The sequence below is a fragment of the Harpia harpyja genome, chromosome 15 (genome assembly GCF_026419915.1).
Source record: "Harpia harpyja isolate bHarHar1 chromosome 15, bHarHar1 primary haplotype, whole genome shotgun sequence".
In the NCBI taxonomy this organism is placed as follows: domain Eukaryota; kingdom Metazoa; phylum Chordata; class Aves; order Accipitriformes; family Accipitridae; genus Harpia; species Harpia harpyja.
Window position 1 is genome coordinate 19994683 of NC_068954.1, and position 20689 is coordinate 20015371.

Below are 20689 nucleotides of genomic sequence, written 5' to 3' on the forward strand. Positions count from 1 at the left end.
AGGGGGTCTCAAGCTCCCCATGAGAAAGCAGTATGACCAAGTGCCCATCTCAAACACTTGTACAAAAATGATCATAGCCTGAGAAAAAAACAGAAGGAACTGAGAGTCCATTTAATGACATCAGTCATGCAGGTACGATGGGACAGCCAGAACAACAGGAGTGCTGCAGTGGATGGATATTGGGTCTTTAGGAAGGACAGGCAGGGAAGACACGCCAAGGGTTATGCTCTGCACAGTGGGCACCTTGAATGTATGGTCTGTTGAAAGCATGTAAGTCAGATTTAGAGGGGAGGTCAGCAAGGGAAACATCTTGGTGGGTATTCATTACAGTCTTGTCAAGAAGCAGGACTGGATGTGAAGAGTTCTTTTAACAACTGTAAGAAGCTCCATAATTGGAGGCTAGCTACTTCAGCATCTTCTGGGAGAGTAACACCATAAGAAGCAATCAATCCAGAAAGTGCCGCAGGGACAGTTATCTAATGCAGGTACTGGTTTCTAGCTACAGCTGGTAGTCTCCTAGACCTGTTATTCACATACCCTCTGGTTGTGGATATGACGGTCAACAGCAGCCTTGGCTGCAGTGACCATGACTGCCTTCATGAGATGACAGCTTTCAAGATTCTGAGGGAAGTGAAGAAGGCAAGCAGCAGGATAAAAGCCCTGGACTTCTGGACTTGGGCTTGTTCTGGGAACTCATAGGCAGGATCCTACTAGAGGCTGCTATGAAGTGCAAAGGGGGCCAGAAAGAGCTTCTAAGTCTTAAGGAACATTAATATCCTTAAAGCACAAGAACTATCCATTGCAGTGTGCAGGAAAATAAGCAGATATGGCAGAAGGCCGGCTTGGCTGAACAGGGAACTGTTGACTGAGACCAAATGCAGAAAGGAACCATACAGGAGATGGATACCAGGACAGACTACCAAAGGGTAATATAGAAGTATTCCCCAGGCATGCAGGGATGAAGTCAGGAAGGCCAAAGTTCACCTCGGCTAGGTATATGAAGGACAACATGAAAGACAGTACAGGTAAGGCAGCAGCAAAAAAGAGACCAAGGATAACATGGGCAATCTGCTCAGGAGGAAGGCAACCTGGTGACAAAGGACACAGGAAAGGCTAAAGTACTTAGTGCTTTCTTTGCCTTGGTCTCTACTGGCAAGGTCTGCTCTATGGCCTCCCAGTTCTTCATGTCTGGTAGCAAGGATTTGGGGAGGACATGCTACTCATGGTACAGGATGATTGAGTTAGGGACCACTTCACCTGAATGTACACTGGTCCATGGCACTGGCCAGAAGGCATTCAAGGGTGCTGATGCTGTTGCAAGGCTGCCAAAGTCTAATTAGCAGCTGATAATGAGTGCCATTCCTCAGGAACCAGTCCATCAGTGCCAGGGAGGAAGAAGTGGAAGGATCATCTGTGAGTCTGCAAGAAACCCCATGCTGGCAGGAGTGGTTGGTGCACTGGAGGGCAGCGCTGCTGGGCAGGAGGAGCTCAACAAGCTGCAGGAATGTATTGACAGGAATATCATGAGTTCAGCGAGATGCTAAGTTCCTCACCTGCGATGCATTGATGAAGGCTGACCAATGGCTAGCTAAAAAACTCCTTTGCCTAAAAGGACACAGGAATTTTTGGGCCCTCATACAAGAGAAGCAAACTGGAGTCCAGCTGAGGAAGATGGTTTTATTTAGCTTAGAGTAGAGAAACATAAGGGGGGACCTAATTGCAGTTGTCCACTACCTACAAGTGGTTTGTAGAGAAGATGCAGCCTTCTCTTCTCAGAGACACACAGCAAAAGGACAAGAGGCAACAATCGCAAGTTACAACAAGAAAAACTTCAGTTGGCCCTAAGGAAAAGGCCTTTCATGATGACACTGATGAACAGACAGATAAAAAAGGATGTGGAATCTCCATCCTCGGAGATTTTCAAAAGTCTACAGGACAAGACCCTAAGCAACTTCATCTAAAGTTGAAGTCTGCCATGTTTTAAGCAGGAGATTGGACTAGATGAGCTCTTTATGACCTTTTAACCTAAATTATTCTGTGGTACTTTAACTTCTCTTCATGCTGCATTACCTTGCAAGAGTTGAAATTTTAGTCTCCAGTATTTTTTTATAAGAGTCGTCCTTGAAAGGTACATCTCCGTACGGGAAATACACTGACTGAACACACACACCCCTCATGGGAGTTATAAATTTTTCAATGCATTGTAGGGGGAAGAGCTCTAGCTATGGATTTTGGTCCCAGGGAAAACTGCAGGTATCAGACTCCTGTAATTGCCCAAAAGAACTACGTAACAGATCACGCAACATCATAAGGAAGTATAAATTACCACTGTGATTGCTTTGAAAGTAAGCTTGTAAATTCAGTTCAGTAAAAACTAACTCACTCCATCATTCTGATGACACGAGTGTCACATGTTTAATTTCAATATTGAAATAAAAGGTTTTGACTACTCCAAATGTGAATTTTTCAGAATGTGCATCTCCTGGAAAACTTATGAAGGTCAAATTTCCTCCTTGCTTCAGGAGAAAAACAAATGTGAAGACAGAATTTCCTGCAAGACAGAAATGTCACGTTTCTCTCAGCTGTATAACTGAATACTATTGAGCACCATTCCTCTCAAGAGCTCCAAATATTTTTGAACTACAATGCAAACAGCGCTGCCATCATCTTTTGATAAATATTACTGAACTGTGATCCAAAAAATGTGGAATCATTCATTACCATTTCTGCCTATTATGGCTTATTGCCTTCATGGTTTTAATTAAAGTATTGTGAGTGTTCACGTTTACAAACAAAAGGAAACAAGAAAACTGAGCCTTATGATTTTTCCCTCTGATCTAATGTGAGGTTTTCATTTGCAGAAGGCAAATTATGAAGACGACATTATGATGCCTTTCTTCACAGAGACCTTTTTAAAAAGCAGGAAATTTCTTTTTTCAAAATGAATCTTTTTTACCAGAAAGCAATAGTCAGTCTACCAATGAGTGCACACAGTTGTACTGGTTTTGGCTAGGATAGAGTTAATTTTCTTCATAGTAGCTGGTAGGGTGTTATATTTTCGATTTGTGACCAAAACAGTGTTGATAACACAGGGATGTTTTCGTTACTGCTGAGCAGTGCTCACACAGAGCCAAGGCCTTTTCTGCTTCTCACCCCACCCCACCAGCGAGGAGGCCGGGGGGGCACAAGGAGTTGGGAGGGGACGCAGCCGGGACAGCTGACCCCGACTGACCCAAGGGATATTCCACACCATAGGACGTCATGCTCAGCATATAAAGCCGGGGGGAGAAGAAGGAAGGGGGGGACATTCGGAATGATGGCGTTTGTCTTCCCAAGCCACTGTTACGTGGGATGGAGCCCTGCTTTCCTGGAGATGGCTGAACACCTGCCTGCCCATGGGAAGTGGTGAATGAATTCCTGGTTTTGCTTCACTTGTGTGTATGGCTTTTGCTTTACCTATTAAACTTTCTTTGTCTCAAACCACAAGTTTTCTCACTTTTACCCTTCCGATTCTCCCCCATCCCACCAGCGGGGAGTGAGCGAGTGGCTGGGTGGGCCTTAGTTGCCGGCTGGGGTTAAAACACAACAAAGGTACAGGAAAATGCCCAAGGATGATTTAGTCACCCAGCAAAAGGAGAGAGGAGCCCCATCATCATCGCCTCACAAGAAAAGGCAGCATTTGGTGAGGAATGACTTTCAAAACGTCTTCTTTAACAAAGTTACCTTTCTCTCCTGGAGGCCCAACTCTGCCTGGACGACCTGGAGCACCTTTCTCCCCCTTTTCTCCAGCCTCTCCTGTTGATACAAAAAGAAACAAGAAGAATCATATTAAACCAGGACTATTTTCTGTTGGTGGCAGTGACAAGAGTGCCATTCTCCCCAATGAAAATAAAAACCTACTGTAACAAGAGAGGAAAAAATAAAAGCAGATGCAATCTGACTTAACAGCTTTACTTGATGTGTGGAGAATAGAGTTTCCTGCAGTGGCATAGACACATATTACTGAAGTCTCATACAATAGGTCTAGTTTTGTGGATGTTACTCATATCATCAACCTCCAAAAAGCCCAACAGCACAATTCACTTAAGTAGAAGCTTCAGAATTAGGCCCCAATTTAGCACATAAACTTCTGGGCCTGTGTTCACTAAACACTTCCTGAGTATCTGCTAAGGACATGCTTAAGTCTCAAGTGAAAATGGCTTAAACTATAATCTCAAATTAAAAAAAAAAAAAGAAAAAAGTTTATGCAATTTACGGAGGCTGATAGGAAAGCATTGCTACATCCGTCATTTAGAGGATCATTTTTAAGCATGAAAGAGTACCTCCTAATCCATATTCTCATTTATATACTGTGCCTTTTAATCTCTGTGGTATGAACCACTGTGCATTGTACTTACTTGCACACGGCTCATGGCACATTATTATATTCAGCATATTTAAACATCAGTTTCTGTAAACGTTTGCCTCCCTTGTGCCTTTCATTGGAAATTTAGGGATGCTTAGCTTGTTTCCCCCCTACTACTGTACTATTCTTGTAGCTTGCCATTGACATAAAATTAAAATCTCTTAAACAAATAGAAGTTTAAAGAATGATTTACATAGCCACCTTTACAAAAAAAGATTTATACGAAGGAGAAGAAAGTTCTATGGCTTCCACAGAAAACGCCAGGATCTAAAAGCCAGAGCTAGCACAGCACACCTGATGCCCCAGCGCTGTATTTCTACAGAGGAGAGTGAGCATTAGCTGCTCTCCAGGAAGCTGAAGAGAACGCCATAGCAGGAAAGTCAAGAGTTACCATGTACTCCTCAAGCTCTGCTCTCTTGCATAGCTGGCAGCTGTGGTTCAGAGAGAGACCATAGAGATTACATGTAAAAACAAGCCACAACATGGCATGTTTCAAATATGCAGCCACCAGCTCTCTCTCCTTATTGTAGACATAGGTGGCTGTGAGCTGAACTCGCCCCTCCATCTGTTATATTTTCCTTCTTCAGGCTGCCAGCAGACTCCAGACCACCTTCCCTGCCTTCAGACATGCAAAAATAGGCCATTCTCTGACCTTAATGAGGACAAACTTCACATAATTCCCAGTGAATAATATTGTTAGTATGAAACAGGCTATTATTTGGCACATTTGCGAACGTCACATTTTTATTATCAGGTAACCAATAGGCTTTGTATGATTGCCTTTCGCCCCTCAGGGCTGGTTATGAGTTCTTTGCTTCCCAAAGATAAATCCTGACAATGACTTTTCCCTGCTCTCTGGAGGCTGAGAGCAGGCTATTACAGCCTATTGCTTTACACGTTCTTCAGAGTGAAAGCTGTGCATTAGGGATCAGTAAAATAGATCACTCTTGCTTCAGGCCATTACACTTGCCTGCATTTATTCCTATAATAAGATGACACTGCATTCCTTAGTGGGGGTGTTTGAGAAACATTCCCTGGGAGGAGATTACCCCATTACAGGCCCAGCTACAGACCACTCTGCATTTTTTGTTATCAGCTGTTTTAAGCAGCAAGACCTTGGCCAAGAGGGACTGATCAGTGGTCCAGTTCAGCTTTGCTGTATTTAAGTCCCTACTTTTGCTGTATGAACCCTGAGCACTGTGCAAGCTGAGGAAGCAAAGACTGTGCAGGTGTCATGGGCAAGAAAACAGTTTTCTGTCAAGGAATTTCAATCAATTTAATTTATCACCAATTAACACTAACTTTTAACTTTTGATTCCTGAATTAGGAAAAAACCAAACAAATTAACTTAGAGAAAGACACCTCTGCACCCCCCCTTCTGGTCTCCAGCCCCTGTGCTGCACGTTACACCCAGACACTTCAGAGCAGGAGGTTGGGATCAGTGCACTGTGGTCCCTACCCAGTTGCTCTGGCGTGGCCTCCTCCGCCAGCCACAGTCCCTTTGCAGTCACACCTCCTGCTCCGTCTCCTCTCCATCCCTTCCCGGATGGCTCTTTGCTCCAGCCTTACTGCATGGAAGAGTACCTTCTTCCTCAGCACAGTGCAGCTGTTGCCCACACGGCTGGAGCAAGCAGTGCTCCGCAGCATTGTGATGCTCCACACCCCCAAAAGAAATTTAGCCCTGGTACCGAACTGAGGTACAGCAGGATCACAGGTATCGGGCACAACCCTGACGCTGCTACAGGCTGCTTCTCCCATCATCACTGAGAGAGATCTTTCATAATTCAGATGATATATCTTACCATTGCTGTCGATTTGCCTCCTTTTGTGAATTCTTTGGGACAGAATTTGTCTCTATGTTTGCATCCTGCCTACCCTGAGCTGTACCATCTACCATAATGAAAATAGCACACCAAATATTAACTACGTGAGCTATCAGTCATTCCTTGGCTGGTGATAACGTTCTTCCATTACTTGTACTCCCTGCATGAGTAGACACATCAAGCGTGGGCGTAAAAAAATTGGTTTTATTTTATTTACATAGCATTAACTTTTGTATGGATCATATGCCATTGAGACTATTAAGACAATTCCTGCTTTAGGTTCTGGAAGGGAGACAAAACAAGGTGGCAAACAGAATTTAAGCTTTGAAGGATTGTTCCATGTTATTTTTTTCTCCACAACAGTAGTCACTTCAATCTCATGTGCCTATCAAAAGGGACCAAACTTTAGGCAAAATACGAGTGAGCAATATAGTGAGGCTTCATCATCTATCCCTTCTTCACACACAACACACTTTTCCCATTATTAATATTGTCATCTTTCTAAAACAGGGATCAGTCTGCTGTCTGGATTCTCAGAGCCACTGTATTTTTCCCTTCCACATTTCATCTTACTCTTTTATACTGTTGAGGTTATAAAAAGAAAAAAAAGAAAATCAGTCCCTAAGACCTATGCAGCTGACCTTAAACTCATTTGTGCTTTTTTCTATTCTTGGTATCTTTACTAGCTTTCTTCATCTTTCATTTCCACCTTCATTCTCATCTCATCCTGCTTCCGATTCCCCCTTTTATTTTGTGGGGTCCTAATTGGCTTTCTGTCATTTTCTTGGTTTTTTTTTTTTCTTTTTCTTTTTTTTTTTTTTTTTAGTTTCCAGTCTCTCCACTCAGTCTCATTCTTTGTGCCCTTCTTTTCTCTTTTCCCTTTATCTCTTCCTGTTCTGCTAACATTTCTCCACTAGGGTCCCACACCCTTGGGTACTTTTCCCTGGTGCTTTTCTCCTTCACCACCCCATTTGGCCTCCACTTTCTGCACCACCTCTTAGGCTTAACCCTCTCCTCCTATTTTTTCCCTTTCACACATCCCATGGTCTCCCTCATTTCTTCCCCTTCTTCCCTGTACCTATTTTTCCCAAATCCCGACAGGCTCGTGCACAGTAACAGTGTGCGGCTCTGCTCCTCCATCATTGGAGATGTTGCCAGCAGCCCAGCAGAGGAGGAGATGAGGCAGATCTAAAAGCCGCAGTGAGCCAATCCAACTGTGTGGGAGCCGAAATTTGGGCACGTGGCCACGTGTATGTTCAGTTTAAAGGGAGCCTCGGCCACCGAAATGGGTTGGAGTTGTGCCAGTGGGGGACAGCAGTATCTCATTACCAATTCTCTGAGCAGTCCCCCTGACAGCGTAGCTGGAGCATTGATTGCTTTTTAGGGATTTCACATTAACTAGGGCTGTATCAGGCCATTTTGTGCTTCACTGAATTTGTACATCAATCTCCCTCACTTTTGCAAGGCTTACATCTCATGAAGTGGAGTGAAATCATTAACACATGATGGTTTTCAGGCTTCTCTGTTGTTTCCTGGCTCAGTATTGCCTTCTGACAAAGGGCCAGGGTCCCACACTGTTTATATGTTTTAAAAAACGCTGCTGCATATAATAATAATAATGGTCCTCACATAAAAATGGTAATCACAGATGTTAATTTTGACTGATTACATAATTAAACTAAGGCAAAGAAGTTGCAAAACTTGTCAAAGCCTGTCAACTTCTTTGAAATGAAAAATCATTTCAAAGCTTCAGTCCCCAGTGCTGTGGAGTCTGACCCTTTGACCGATCTACCATGTAACTTTAGACAACATATATTTACGTAGGTTGTTCTTCTCTGTGAATCACACCAACAGCACTATCTTATGCCGATTTCACAGCAAATATATCAAACAAATGAAATAACTTTACTCAAGACTTAATCAAACCTCAGAAGACCTGGATATACTGTTGTTCTTTCTAACTAGAACATCTGCAGAAGGTATAAATATTATTAAGACTTCAGAGGCCACTTACTGAAGTAAAATAAAAAAATATAGATTTTGGTTCAGTTCAGGCATCCAAAGCTGCATCTATAATAACAAAAAAAAAACCCACCAGGAGAGTTTTTTGGCCCTGCAGCCAATTGGCAAAGCACAACCCACATCCCTACAGCCCAATTCTCTTGCTTCCAAGCACAGGGCAGCCACATCCAAACTGGGCAATGTCTGGAGAGGGCAGCTTACACCACAGCCAAACCTGTGGCCAGGCTGTGCTTGCAATTTAACTCTATGAACAACTGCAGGACAGAACTGAGCCTTGCACTCACCAATCAATTAAGCAGCACAGACAGCGCCTGCAGTCCATACTATGGTCCTCAGGCAACTGGGTAAAGCCCAAGTTTGTACTAGATAACATTAGTGGCATCAATATTGTTAAGTGAGTTTTGTGATACCAAAATGCATAAAAACCTGGAAGGTTAGTTGTGCAGTTCTTAAAAAATGCGTTTTTTGTTGTTGTTGTTAATGATAAACTGGTAGTTTTCATAGGGTTTTTTGTCCTTAGTTAACAAGTATTTCCCCATTCTCACAGGTGTTACACTCCAGTAGAAATACCATAGCCTCCATAATGGAGATTATTGTTACTGACTAAACAGGGCTGGGATTTCACACCATAATAGATGCTGTTGCTTTAAAATGCTAATTCTTCCCAGTTGTTGATTTCCTATCTAAGGTACATTTTTTTGCTACAAAAAGATCAATAATTTATTACGCCACCTTTTTTGGGCAATAGTTTGGGGTCATATTTTGTAAAAATGTTGCTTTTGTCCACAGAAACTATAGAAATGCTAAAAACCTAACTAACTTTTTATTTCTTCTAAAAGGCACTTAAGCATTTAAAAAATCAAGGGAACACAAACATAAGACTAGAAAATACAAAATACTTCCCATTACATTGCAAAATGGCAATGAAAACCTCTCCAGGTATAAAGCAGGGCCTGGTTTTACAGTCTTTGGGTATGTGTACCACTCCCAAGTATAAACACAGAGAAAGCAACCAGGCAGTGTATCGGAGTAACAAGCCCTACTGATCAGGAGCAAGTCTGGGAAACTTTGGCATGCATTCTCTAAACCATGTTTATTTTAACAGACTTAAGTTCCTCTTATGGACCTTAAAACGTCATTTTTAAGGAGGCTACAAATGGGACAAATAAGAGGACAAAGGTGCCAAAGGTCTCTGTTAGAAACTGTCAGTGGTGCAAATGAGCCTGTTAGAAAGAAAGGATTAGTATTTGAATGATGCAGTAGGCTTCCACATTACCTTTGAGGCCTGGAACAAGAATTTGAACAGAGCAGGACTCCTCTGCAATATGTTGAGGATATCCAGACCTTAGCAGTGACAGGAAGGCAAGGCTAATTAGAGTCACCAAGAAAACCAGATCTCTCTTCATAATGAGCACTTACAGGTCACTGACTCCTAAACAAAAGAATGAATAAACAGTTATAAGAATTCCAAAGACTTTCAACAGTTTCTGAACATATGCAGCATCCTACTACAAATACAATATATTTTTGCATGCCATAACCCACACAGCATGAGAAGAAGGTGTGCAGGTCCTCCAAGCAGGTTGTATGTTCCACAGACATACATGAAACATGCAGCAGCGCATTCAGCAGCTTGTTTTAGTGTTAGACAGGGTAAGATAAAGCTCAGAAGAAATTTAGTGAAGAAGTAGGAGATTAAGCAATGCTAATAATAAGCAATTCTGTGTTCACAATTTCTCATTGGAGGCAGGGATCTGGACAGGTCAAAGGAGAAAATACAGTACATGGGCTTGCACTGAAAGACGTTAGTACTAAGTTGCCACTTAAAAAGAGTGCATACTGCTCTAAAGAGGCAATTCAGTAGACAATAAGACCAACCTAAAATTTCACTTCACATCCACCTGAGCACTGAAATTGTGCCCAGCAATTTGTCTGATACAATAGCCCTCATGTAACTCATTGAGGGTGGAAGGCAGATAGTATTCCACTATATCGTGCAATGAAGTTACATCAGAGTCTTCAATAAATCCTGAAAAGATTCACCTCTGAAACATACCCTTGTTTAAGCCTACAAGTGAAATGGCTTGCCTGGTATTAGGCTGTGAAGAGGTCTCTCAGAAAACAACAGTACAGAAATTGAGTTTGTGTGAAAGGACCATCAAAAGCCGATATTTAGGGGGTCTGACACTTTGACAAAAGTGTTATTTATGTACTTCTGATATGTTTTTCCAGTCCTTCTTTCACCAAGGTTCTGTACTACACACACGAGCTGAAAGTCATATCAGGGTTTCAAGAGAAAGTACCTGTATATCATCTTTTATAGCCACAATACAGACATGTGCATTTCACATCTAGAGCAAGAAGACTGGGCTATCTTACTCTCCACTCCCTGATTCTCTTCAAAAATAGGCCAAGTAGGATTAGGCACAGGTGTGGGGCCAGTACATGGGTCTGTGTATCTCAACATGCTGGGGGTCTAGGAGGGTGGATCTGTTATCTGGGGGAGGGCCTGATGGCATAACTGCCCTTTAGCAGAGACAGGATAATAAGGAGCTTCAGGGTGAGAATGAGCTGGTAGAACAGATACCAAAACTTAAGGGATGGAGCAAGAAGGCAGCAGACAGCCCTTGAATTTGGCCACACCTCCCCAAAAGGAGATTCCTAACCCCAGGGTACAAGGCACTGCATCTTGGTGTACTTTGTGGCCTAGAGGACCTCACAGTATCCACAGTGGACGGTGCTGCCTCTTTTTGCCAAGTTCTTGATTCACAACAGTCAGCAAGCAAAAGAGGGAGCAACAAAAACTAGCCAAGAGGAAAGGTTGCAGAGAAGGGTGTTTCTCCAGATCTTCCCTTCAAAGGCTTTTAGGGCCAGTCTTGGCACTTGAATAGTCAGTGCTTGTAGAGCGGAAAGTGAGAGGGTCCATGGCAAGAACAGGCTTCGCAATGCCAAGTTAGGGACCAACAATCTCTATGTGGGAAAGCAGCGAGTTGTTGTTGCCTCAGCCAGCCTGGAGGACATGGCAGAGACTCATGCCTGGAAGTCTCTTCCAGACACCTGAATGTAGGCATTTAATCTTCAGCAGTGGCCACCTTTGAGGGACAGGGAGTGGGACCATCCTGGATGACAGCCACATGGGTGCTCTGTGGGCTGAGCAAACAGGGCACTTGAGCCCTGCCTGCCTTCGCCTGCAGCTCCCACCCCACAGCCCAGGAGAGCACCCAGCCACCAGCCTGCAGGACAGCCTAGGCAGGGCATCCCACCTCTTCTTTGTAGCAGGGGCACTTCGGAATCCAGAAGAAGATAAGACAAAGAGGCTTTCAAGCCAAGTGGTTCAGATGTACAGCTGAAAGCCTGGAAATTAGGCAGTTTCAGCATGAGCACCCAGCAGGCTGGTGATAAGGATTCTCGACAGATGAGTTGGAGAGGGGAATTAAATGGCCTGAGACAGAAGAAGGAATTGAAATTAGGAGGGTGCTCCAGTCTCTGCATTAGTGAATAAAAAGGCAGCATCACCTCCTCTGGTTGCATTTTATGAGGTTTTAGATGTATCCAGACTACAACTGAAAGATCAAAGCTTCCAGGTACGTTAAATATTAATCTGCCTTTGCAAACTCCTACACAGCTCAGAGATGAGACAAGAACTGTCAGGGCTGCTTGGTGGCTCTGCTCAGCAGCCAGACATGAAGGATTTTCTGGGAAAAACAAAACCTCCAACAAAGCTTCATCACATTCCCCACTGCCTGCTGCTGCTGCTGCAGGGCTTACAAGCCTCAGAGACGCAGGGGATACACCTCATCCTACCTCGTGATTGTTCAACTTGCAGAGAAAATGGACTGTCTAGAAAATGGAGCTTCCTAGTGTCAGTCAGGTCACAACACGTGGACCTGTATGAATACTCGGGAAATTACCTTGGTCTCAGAAGAGCCACTAACAGAGGAAATCTCTGAAGAGGTTGCAAATTAAATACTTTATAGAGTCTGCAGCTGCCATAAAGGGACACAGTAGTAGTAGAAATCAAACCAAAAGCACTTTGGATATCACTTTCTCCACCTTTTCTGCTTCAAAAAGGAACCTTCTCTTCTGCAGCTAAAGTTGCGTTATATGATTGAAATAAGCATTTGATCTCCAGATATGTGCTACAGCAGTACCTTTCATTTTAAAATCCTGGAAAATTCCTTGCCTTTCTGACCTACCTTCAAGCCCTTTCAGACTCAGATTCATAAAGGCATTTAGAAAACTAAATCCCACTGAAATTGGTCCTCAGAAAGAGGCACCAGCCTGTTTTTTTCAAACACTATCTTAGCCCTGGTATTTGGAGTCTCCTCAGCATTGGTAAAACCAATGCCAGAGAGAAGCCTAGAGAAGTTAAGTACTTGCAAAAGTATAAGTATTTTCTCACTGTCTATGGAGGGGTCAGGAGTCAAATTTGCAGCACTTACAATGGTGGCCATTAAATCAGCATAAGCTGAAAGCTGTGAAAAAAAATGTGAGGACAAGGAAAAAGCAGCATTTACATGGCCTTTCCTTTAAAAAAAAAAAATTAGCAAAATGCCTCTATTCCTATTAGTAATGGAAACATACCAATGCAAACAGCACAATAATTTCAAAACAACTTTTGAGACCTGTCAGCTTTAGGGAATCTGCCTCATTTGCCAAGAGAGAAGAGGTTTATTAAGCCAGGCTTCAAGTGACAAATCCTTGAGAGGTCATCGGAGGATCCCCAAGGCACCACAGGCTCGCTCAAAACTGCTGCAGGACCGGCCAGGCCAGCTGGCACCCAGCACTCCTTGAGGTCCCCTGCTCCCCCCCAGCTGTGGATGGAAAGCTTGGAGATCACTTCGGCCAGCAAACGCCTCTTGCATGAAGACCCTGTATCTGCCAGCAGCTGCTCTGCAAGGGCTGGTGGCTTATTGCACGCTGTTATTTTGGACCTAGAAGCAACAACACAGATGATGTGACTAGTTGAATCCAAATGGCTGAGAAATGCAGAAGGAAAATGATGCTTGCTGGCATTAATGCTCAGCCAGCCAACAGCTACAGAGTGGCTGTAATCCTCTGTATAATCCTACAGGACTCTTCTTTGAGCTGTTTTTATTTCACTATTACTAAGTTGCTTTCACTCTTATTATGATTTTTTTATTATTATTTTTAAAACTATACTTCATTCTCAGGGATATGAGCCAAATTATCTATATTCAGAATTGAGTGCATTCCTGGTACAGACAGGCACACAAATTTGCAGAGCCATGGCCACAGTTGGTGGGTGCTTTTCCCAGGCAGGTTTGAGTCAGCACTACAGACACATCAACAGCTTTCAACAGTTTTCACTCCCCAGACTTTTCAAGTCCTCATCATCCACATCCCGACACCTCCCAGAACTATCTGGCAGCCTGCGTATCCTCAAACGCCCCAACAGGCCCTAGCCGCATCCTAACGGATGCGACACATGCCCATAAAATCACGGCAATGAAATGCCAGGCTGTCAGGCTGTGACACAGACCTCACACTATTTCAAACATTTTGAACAGATAAAAGCCAAAACCAAAAAAGTTATGAAGTCCCAGGGCTAGAAGGGTAACACCAGGGCCCAGCGCAGATCACAGGTATGTTTCTGAGGGAAGCAGGGAGAGGCAGAAGGGACAAGCCTCCAGCACTGTGCAGGCAAGCTGCTTTTCACCCCTTGGCCCGAGGATCATTCCCTGGAGAAGCTGTCTTCCACGCTGGAGATGAAACCCGTGTCGCTGACCTCTTCTTTCTCCATTACAGCCTTGCTGATCATCCTAACCTACGGATGTTTTGTGTAGCTATGCTTTTACTTCATCTAAGCATTTTCTCATTTGTCCTCCCAGCTCCCTCATGCATTACCTTGAGTAATCAAGAGTTCACCATTTAGCCGGATTATAAAAATCAGAATCAATGATAAAGCTGCTTAAACAATGGGTGATCATTTTCATAACACTGCAATGCTCTGAAGTTAAATAGTATATGTTGATTTAAAGGTTAATGCAATGGGCTTGAAAGATTAAAAAAAAAAATCCCTAAATGCTAATACCAAAGAATTGCAAAAATGAGGACCGTAACTGCCGTGACTATGAAGCCTCTGTGAAATCTATGGAGCATGGAGTAGCATAAAGCAGAGACATAACACATTTCAGGTCCTGATGATGCTGAAGAACAGCGAGGTTTGCTGCAGAGGACAAAAGAGTGAGTCTAAGCTGATGGGAAGCTTACATTACCTCAAAGCCTAACTGATAGGAAGTCATTGGTTACTCCCCAAAGTACACTTAATTCTGGCTCAATATAGCTATTTCCTCAGCCGATGTTTGTGAGGTGTAAGGGACTATTAGTTCTGACTATACAACGTAGGTGCCCTTGTCATATGTAGGAATAGTAGCCTCACTTTTCATCAAGAAGAATGTTTTTAAAAATTGAGAAAAAATTTCTTCCTGATGTAGTTCTGCTGAAGTCAATGAGTCTGTCAGAATTAACTTACTGTCATCTGTGCTGAAAATATAAAATCAGAGCTTCAGCAAGGGTGAGATGAAAATAGTGCCAGAAGGTGGTAAGTACATTTTCAAAACCTGTAACTAGAGGGAGATGGGACCCATGTGATTTCTTGCCCTGAATGCCAAATCTCTCACAATAGCTCTGTATGGTTTTTTAGATGGTAGAGAGTAACACACAAGTAGAATTTTATCTTTGTCTGTGTATCTGTCAGAGATCACTAGAAATGCTAAAGAAAATTCCTCCCACAATGTTTTAATCAAAGTCCCTGTTAGATGACAAGATCTCTGCTGTAGCCTTATTTGCAGCTGTAATTTACAGAAATAGTTTGTGATTTTGGGTGCCATCCTTGATGTAAGTCAGATCAAATTTTCAGTATTCTTAACCACCCCAAAATAAAATACAGACTTCAAATACAGGCATCAGTTCTTCTAAAGCCTGTCTGTACATTATCTCAGTTCAGCCCCATTCCTATAAAGCATCCACATGAGAACCTGATGCTATCCCCACACACCTATCTGTAGGAACTAAACCACCAAGGATTCACCAAGAATCAGTGAATGAAGTGGAAAATGCTGCCGGGTACATTTCTTTACTTGACTAAATATGTTATTTACATATGCATTTGTCATCTTATTTCTGAAGCTTTAAGGCATCACTTTTCAGCCCTCCACATCCCACAGAGGCTTAGGACTGGCTGCAGAAGTTGGGATATTTGTGCCGTATTTAAGCGCTTAGTGCCCATTCAACTAACTTATGCTTTCCAACATGTTCTCACCCTCCAGGCACTTAGAAGTTTTCCAGGTGACCCTGGCAGTTGCTGTCTTGAGGGCACTGGACAAGCTTAAACGGCAAACTTAACCTGGGGAGGGTGGTCCCAGTCCCGCAGCTACATGCTTGGAGGTGCAGAGAAGAGGCAGAAAGGTCTGTCAAGGCCCCATCCAATCGCCCCAGACGTGTCAGCAGTGGCACATGCCTTTGCACAACAGAAATGCCATTCAAGTACTGATCCAGAAGGTAAGAAGTACCAGCTATGGAGCATCCTTAAAAGGATTTAAACTCACAGCTCCAGTTCCCCAGGGGACTAATTGTTCCCACTGGATGGACGCAGTAGGTGATATTAGACTACACTCAGGCACGCCACATTAAAGGATGGAAGGCAAGCAGGTAAGAAGCCTCATGAAGAAGCCAGCTCAAGTCTAGTGGTAGGACACTAGACTAAAAAGGGGCAAAACGAATGTTCTTCCCTTCCCTGCTTTCTGTTTTTATGTCCCACAATTGACTGGTGCATAAACACGTGGACAGGTCAGGAATGCCCAGACAGAAGGCAAAATCTAAGCAAAGCAGTTTATGAGGCTAGAGGAAGAGTAAAGACAGGAGAAGAGATATAGGATGTAGACTACCAGCAGGAGAAACACAAAGCAAAAGTGAAAAACCGGAGGCCTGACCAGGGGAGAGTGGCAGAAAAAGGACAGAGGGAGAGATGGCACCATCCCAGAGTGGAAGTGGATGGCAGAAAGGTTTGCTTTCAGTTGCCCCAGCATCCTACTCCTCACTGAAGAGGAGAGCAAACACCACAGAGCAGAAACAGCTTTTGCCCCCATTTTCTCACACATTAGCTACATTTAAAGGAGGTTCTAAGAATAAAGGGAAGCCACTTGACTGCTGCCCAGTCCTTCCCAATGCTCCAAGTATGACACCTCAAAAAGTGAACCACAAGACAGAGCACAAATAGGCATCTCCTGATGCCAGCTATCAGGACAACTTTGCTTAGATCCAGATCTCAAGCTAGCAGAAGTTACAAGCAGACCCTTGGGTAGGATTTCACCATTCTGGTTTAGGTGATCACAGAAAATGACCCCAAGCTCCCTGTGTAATCAAGTCAGAGAAAGGCATCTTGGCATGGGGATTCATTTCATCCTAAAACAGGACAGATAATTGACTCTGGAGGTACCTATTCATTGCCCAGTATGACTAGCTCGGCCTTGTAGGTATGCAAAGTTAGGTGAGGGGGAGTCCCACCATCACTAATTAGCTAAGCCAATCTGTGGGAGGGCTAACAGCAGCCCGGCTCCCCCGCTGCAGTCACACGTTACCGTCCCCTTCTCTGTACCGTCACCAACCGCCAGCCGATCCCATCATGAGCTAGCACAGACTGCTACGCCAGCAGAAAGCTATTCTTCTTTTTGTAATGTTATTTTTCAGTTGATTTAGTTCCTTGGTTCCTGGTGAGGACAAAATGGCCATCATTCCTGTGAAAAATGTTGCCAGCCAGGGAAAGAAATGCCCTTGGCAGCAGCTGAGATGGCCTTCAGTGTGTTACAAAACCGTGCCCTCACATGCCAGCAGCATACAGAAAACAGAAAGAGGCATAAATGAAAGAATTAAAGGGACTAAATTCACCAGAGAAAAAACCCAGCACATAATTAGAGTGGGAACATTTTAAAAGGAGGAAAGATATGGCAAAATACCAGGCTGCAATGGAAAATAATATCCAGCAAAAGATACAGACCATAGAAGATACAACAACATGAGGTATTTTGCAATAGCATGCAAGCCACCAAGAGTCATGGAAATGATCCAAGAGTGTTATCCTCAAATGACAAGGACATACTTCTCGGAATGATATCCTCAATATAACAAAACACCACGGTACATAAGCATGCGTGATCAAAACCTTGCATTTCAACAGAGGCAACGTCAATGCAATTTCAACAAAAGGTTATTTTTATTCTAAGGCTGACCAAATAACACTCTACATGTGATCCTATGCTGAACCTTTCATATCAGCTCCCAGGAGCCTCGGAAAAGGAGGAATATAAGTTATATTGGTGACACAAAGACCAAGAGTACCTCCAGTAAAACGGCCAAGCCTCAACGTAAGAGAAAAATTAAGAGCATCAGAGCAAAAAGCAAGCCTCACAGGAAATACAGCCACATATCTTCACTGACAAGTGAAAGGTGAACTTGATAGCAATAGTACTATTCAATGCCCTTTCATTCTTAGAGTCCTGAAACACCTTTCCAAGTGCAGATAAGGGAAAGAAGATAAAAGGAAGGGGAACCTACCAAAGCAGCTCCCCAGATTAAGAGAAAATATATGGATGGTACATAGAAATGGTTGTAGAAGCAAAACACAGGGGAAAAAAACCCAGGTTTCTATGGGTCTGATGTGACTTAGTAAAAGAACACACAAAGATATGCAATTCCTGCAGATGACCAGACATCAATGAAGTTCTCAGAAGTCAAAGTAGTCTCACACCAGTATGCTACAGCAGACTTTCACTGACCAGTCTATATCATTGGCAATAGTCACGATCCTACTTATAAGGTATGCCAAATGGAAGCCAGCTGAAAGAATACCTTTCAGTGGCAAAACATTTCTCAGATCAGCTCTTACATGTATCACAACACATGCATTTGAAATCCTTTGCTATGTACAACTTACTGGTCTACAGCTATTTAAAAAACCTGAGAAAGTATACAAGTGATTGCATGCAGGTTTGAGATGCTTTTGACAATCTCATTTGGAAAAAAATGTGAATTCAGAAAGAAACAGACAGAATGTGTAGAACACAATTAGCAAACAAGGGTGTTTATCTGAATTCATATAAACTGAAGCTGTTTACTTCCCTTATCCGTATACCACAATGCTGCTGCTACCAAAAGATTCTTTTCATTAAAGTCCCTCCATCTAACCAACTGCCCTGAGAGCTTCCTTTATTTTAATAATGTACCTTTCTAGGGCAGAATACAATAAGCTATGTTAAGTAAGTGATAACTACTGGCATCTCCGCCTGCTTTGGTACTCAGCAAATTCTCTAACAATAGCAGCAGATGCATCTTTCACACAACATGACTAGAGGGCAGTTGTGCACAAATTAAGAAGCTGCACATCAGCTAAGCAGTGATCACTTGAACCTGGGTATGTATCTATTCAGCATTTATAGGGCACTTACAGGAACAAAAACTAATGCTACTGCTCTGATTATGCAGCTACCAGTAAAAGAAAAGGCTTCACAGGTGTTAAAGACCACACTGACCTTGCCCTGGCTGAAATCCCAGCATCTGCCGGTTGACTTCAGCAAAGGAAGAACGAACAACAACAAAAACGAGACTTGCCACAGTTACTCAGTGCTGCCAAAAAGGTACAGAGCAATCAGCTCTAAACATATCAGAACCTCCATGCATCCAGCACTGTAGTTGCAGCATTTAACATCATCTTCCCTAAAATCAAGGAACAATGTGAATGTAATCACATGCAAACTAAGTCTAAATGGGCAAACGCATGTTTAAATAGAGTTGCTTAGAAGACAGAGTAAAAACTATTATGACCAGAACCATTAACAAAGCACCTGACAGACTGTAGCATCAAGTGCCAACAGATTTGTTTTACACAAAAGGATGCACACTTGTTACAGCTGATAGAACAACTTGCCTTGGCATTGCTTACACAAGCTTAACACGCCATCCAGAAACTAAATTCAGGATTTGCAAGTCATGGCATGCCCAGCTGATCTCTTTTCAGATGGGAGGGTTTCAAGCTGACAGTAAAACTGCCCCAGCATCTATAGAGAGCACTCTTTTTCAACAGTGTACTAAGTTCCCATTCTACCCACAGCACTGTGGAAGCAGACATAGCAGTGGGCATGGTCTGCATAAAAATCAATGGTCATTTAAACCACTTCTGGTATATAACCCATTTACCTATCTTCACAAAACTTGCGAAGATAATAGTTACCTCCCCGTACGTCACAGACAGTTTAAATTTAAATAGTCCAACCTGAATAATTCTGGAGACATGATACTCAAGACATGAAGATATTTGGAAACTGGTAGGAATTCTCACATTCTACCTAATAAGAATGTCACAAGGGCTTCTTTAGAAAGATCAGTTTCCTCTTTGCTATTTCCTCAACAAAACGAGCAAACATTATCTGTGAATGCTCTTTGAAGAAATACGCCTTGTCCTTTCAAGGACTGCCCTTGAAAATTCAAAAGAAAGATGGTACTGAAAAAAATCTATAATTCTCCCTTGAAGATTTAAGATTTAGGATTATGTTCAGCATTATTTAAATGGAGCGGAGATAAAGAAATAGCTATGTATGTTGTCTAAGGATTGTAAACTAATTTTGAACTATTTAATTATAAACAGACTGTTATTCATTCATGCATTCATGAAGGTTTTATATAACAGTCATAAAAAAGAAAGGAGAGTGACTATAGAGGTTTTGGCACTCCACAATTACATGAAAGGCAATTCTGACATGAAGGTATTAAACAGCAACGGAAGAAAACCTCCAGTAAAGAGGTTTTTCAGCTGCAGTTCATAACATGGCTCTTGTTATGTCATCTCACCTCACTTCTGCATTGGTTTTAAACCGCAAGTTCGCTGCACAACTGGAGAGAAACATTGCAAACGCATCTGTGGATGCTGCTGACAGATCCACCACCCTGGAATCTCTGCAGCATGCACAAGCAGTGCTTCTCTGGCTCTGCTACGTGTTCTCAGTATCTGCTTCCTTAACATTTCTTGTACATAACTCCACTAACCAGACAGCCATCAGAGACCTGTTTTCTCATTAACACCATTCTGATGAGAGAGCTTGCTGAGAGACATTTTTCTTTTCTTATGTAATAAGACATTTTTTGCTCTTTCCTGTGCTAGGCCTTCATTACATTCTTGTCTGATGTTTTTATTTTGATTGGCCGTAATTACCATGCCATCTAACATTGCCAATTCCTTCACATACCAATTTTTTCTAAAGCTCTTTGGTTTAATTCCCCAAAATTAGACGATCTCTTATAAATCCTTCTCTGATGATAATCATAAAATTCTACTTATATTAAATCATGTCCTTACAAAAACTTCCATGCTTTCTTGCCTCCCCTTAACTCTGATATAATCAACAGCCTTTGGAGTACCAGATTA

General features: G+C 42.7%; 1 protein-coding gene across 3 annotated transcripts in view; it reads right to left on the reverse strand.

The window, feature by feature from the left end:
- COLEC11 (collectin subfamily member 11) overlaps window positions 1-20689 on the reverse strand; it is a 48528-nt gene that overhangs the window by 16541 nt on the left and 11298 nt on the right. For all 3 annotated transcript variants that reach the window (XM_052809629.1, XM_052809628.1, XM_052809630.1), the window contains exons 2-3: window positions 9527-9682; window positions 3724-3795 (exon numbers count right to left, since the gene is read on the reverse strand). In XM_052809629.1, coding sequence (XP_052665589.1) covers window positions 3724-3795; window positions 9527-9656 — 202 coding nt within the window. In that variant the 5' untranslated portion in view covers window positions 9657-9682. The remainder of the gene's footprint in view (window positions 1-3723; window positions 3796-9526; window positions 9683-20689) is intronic.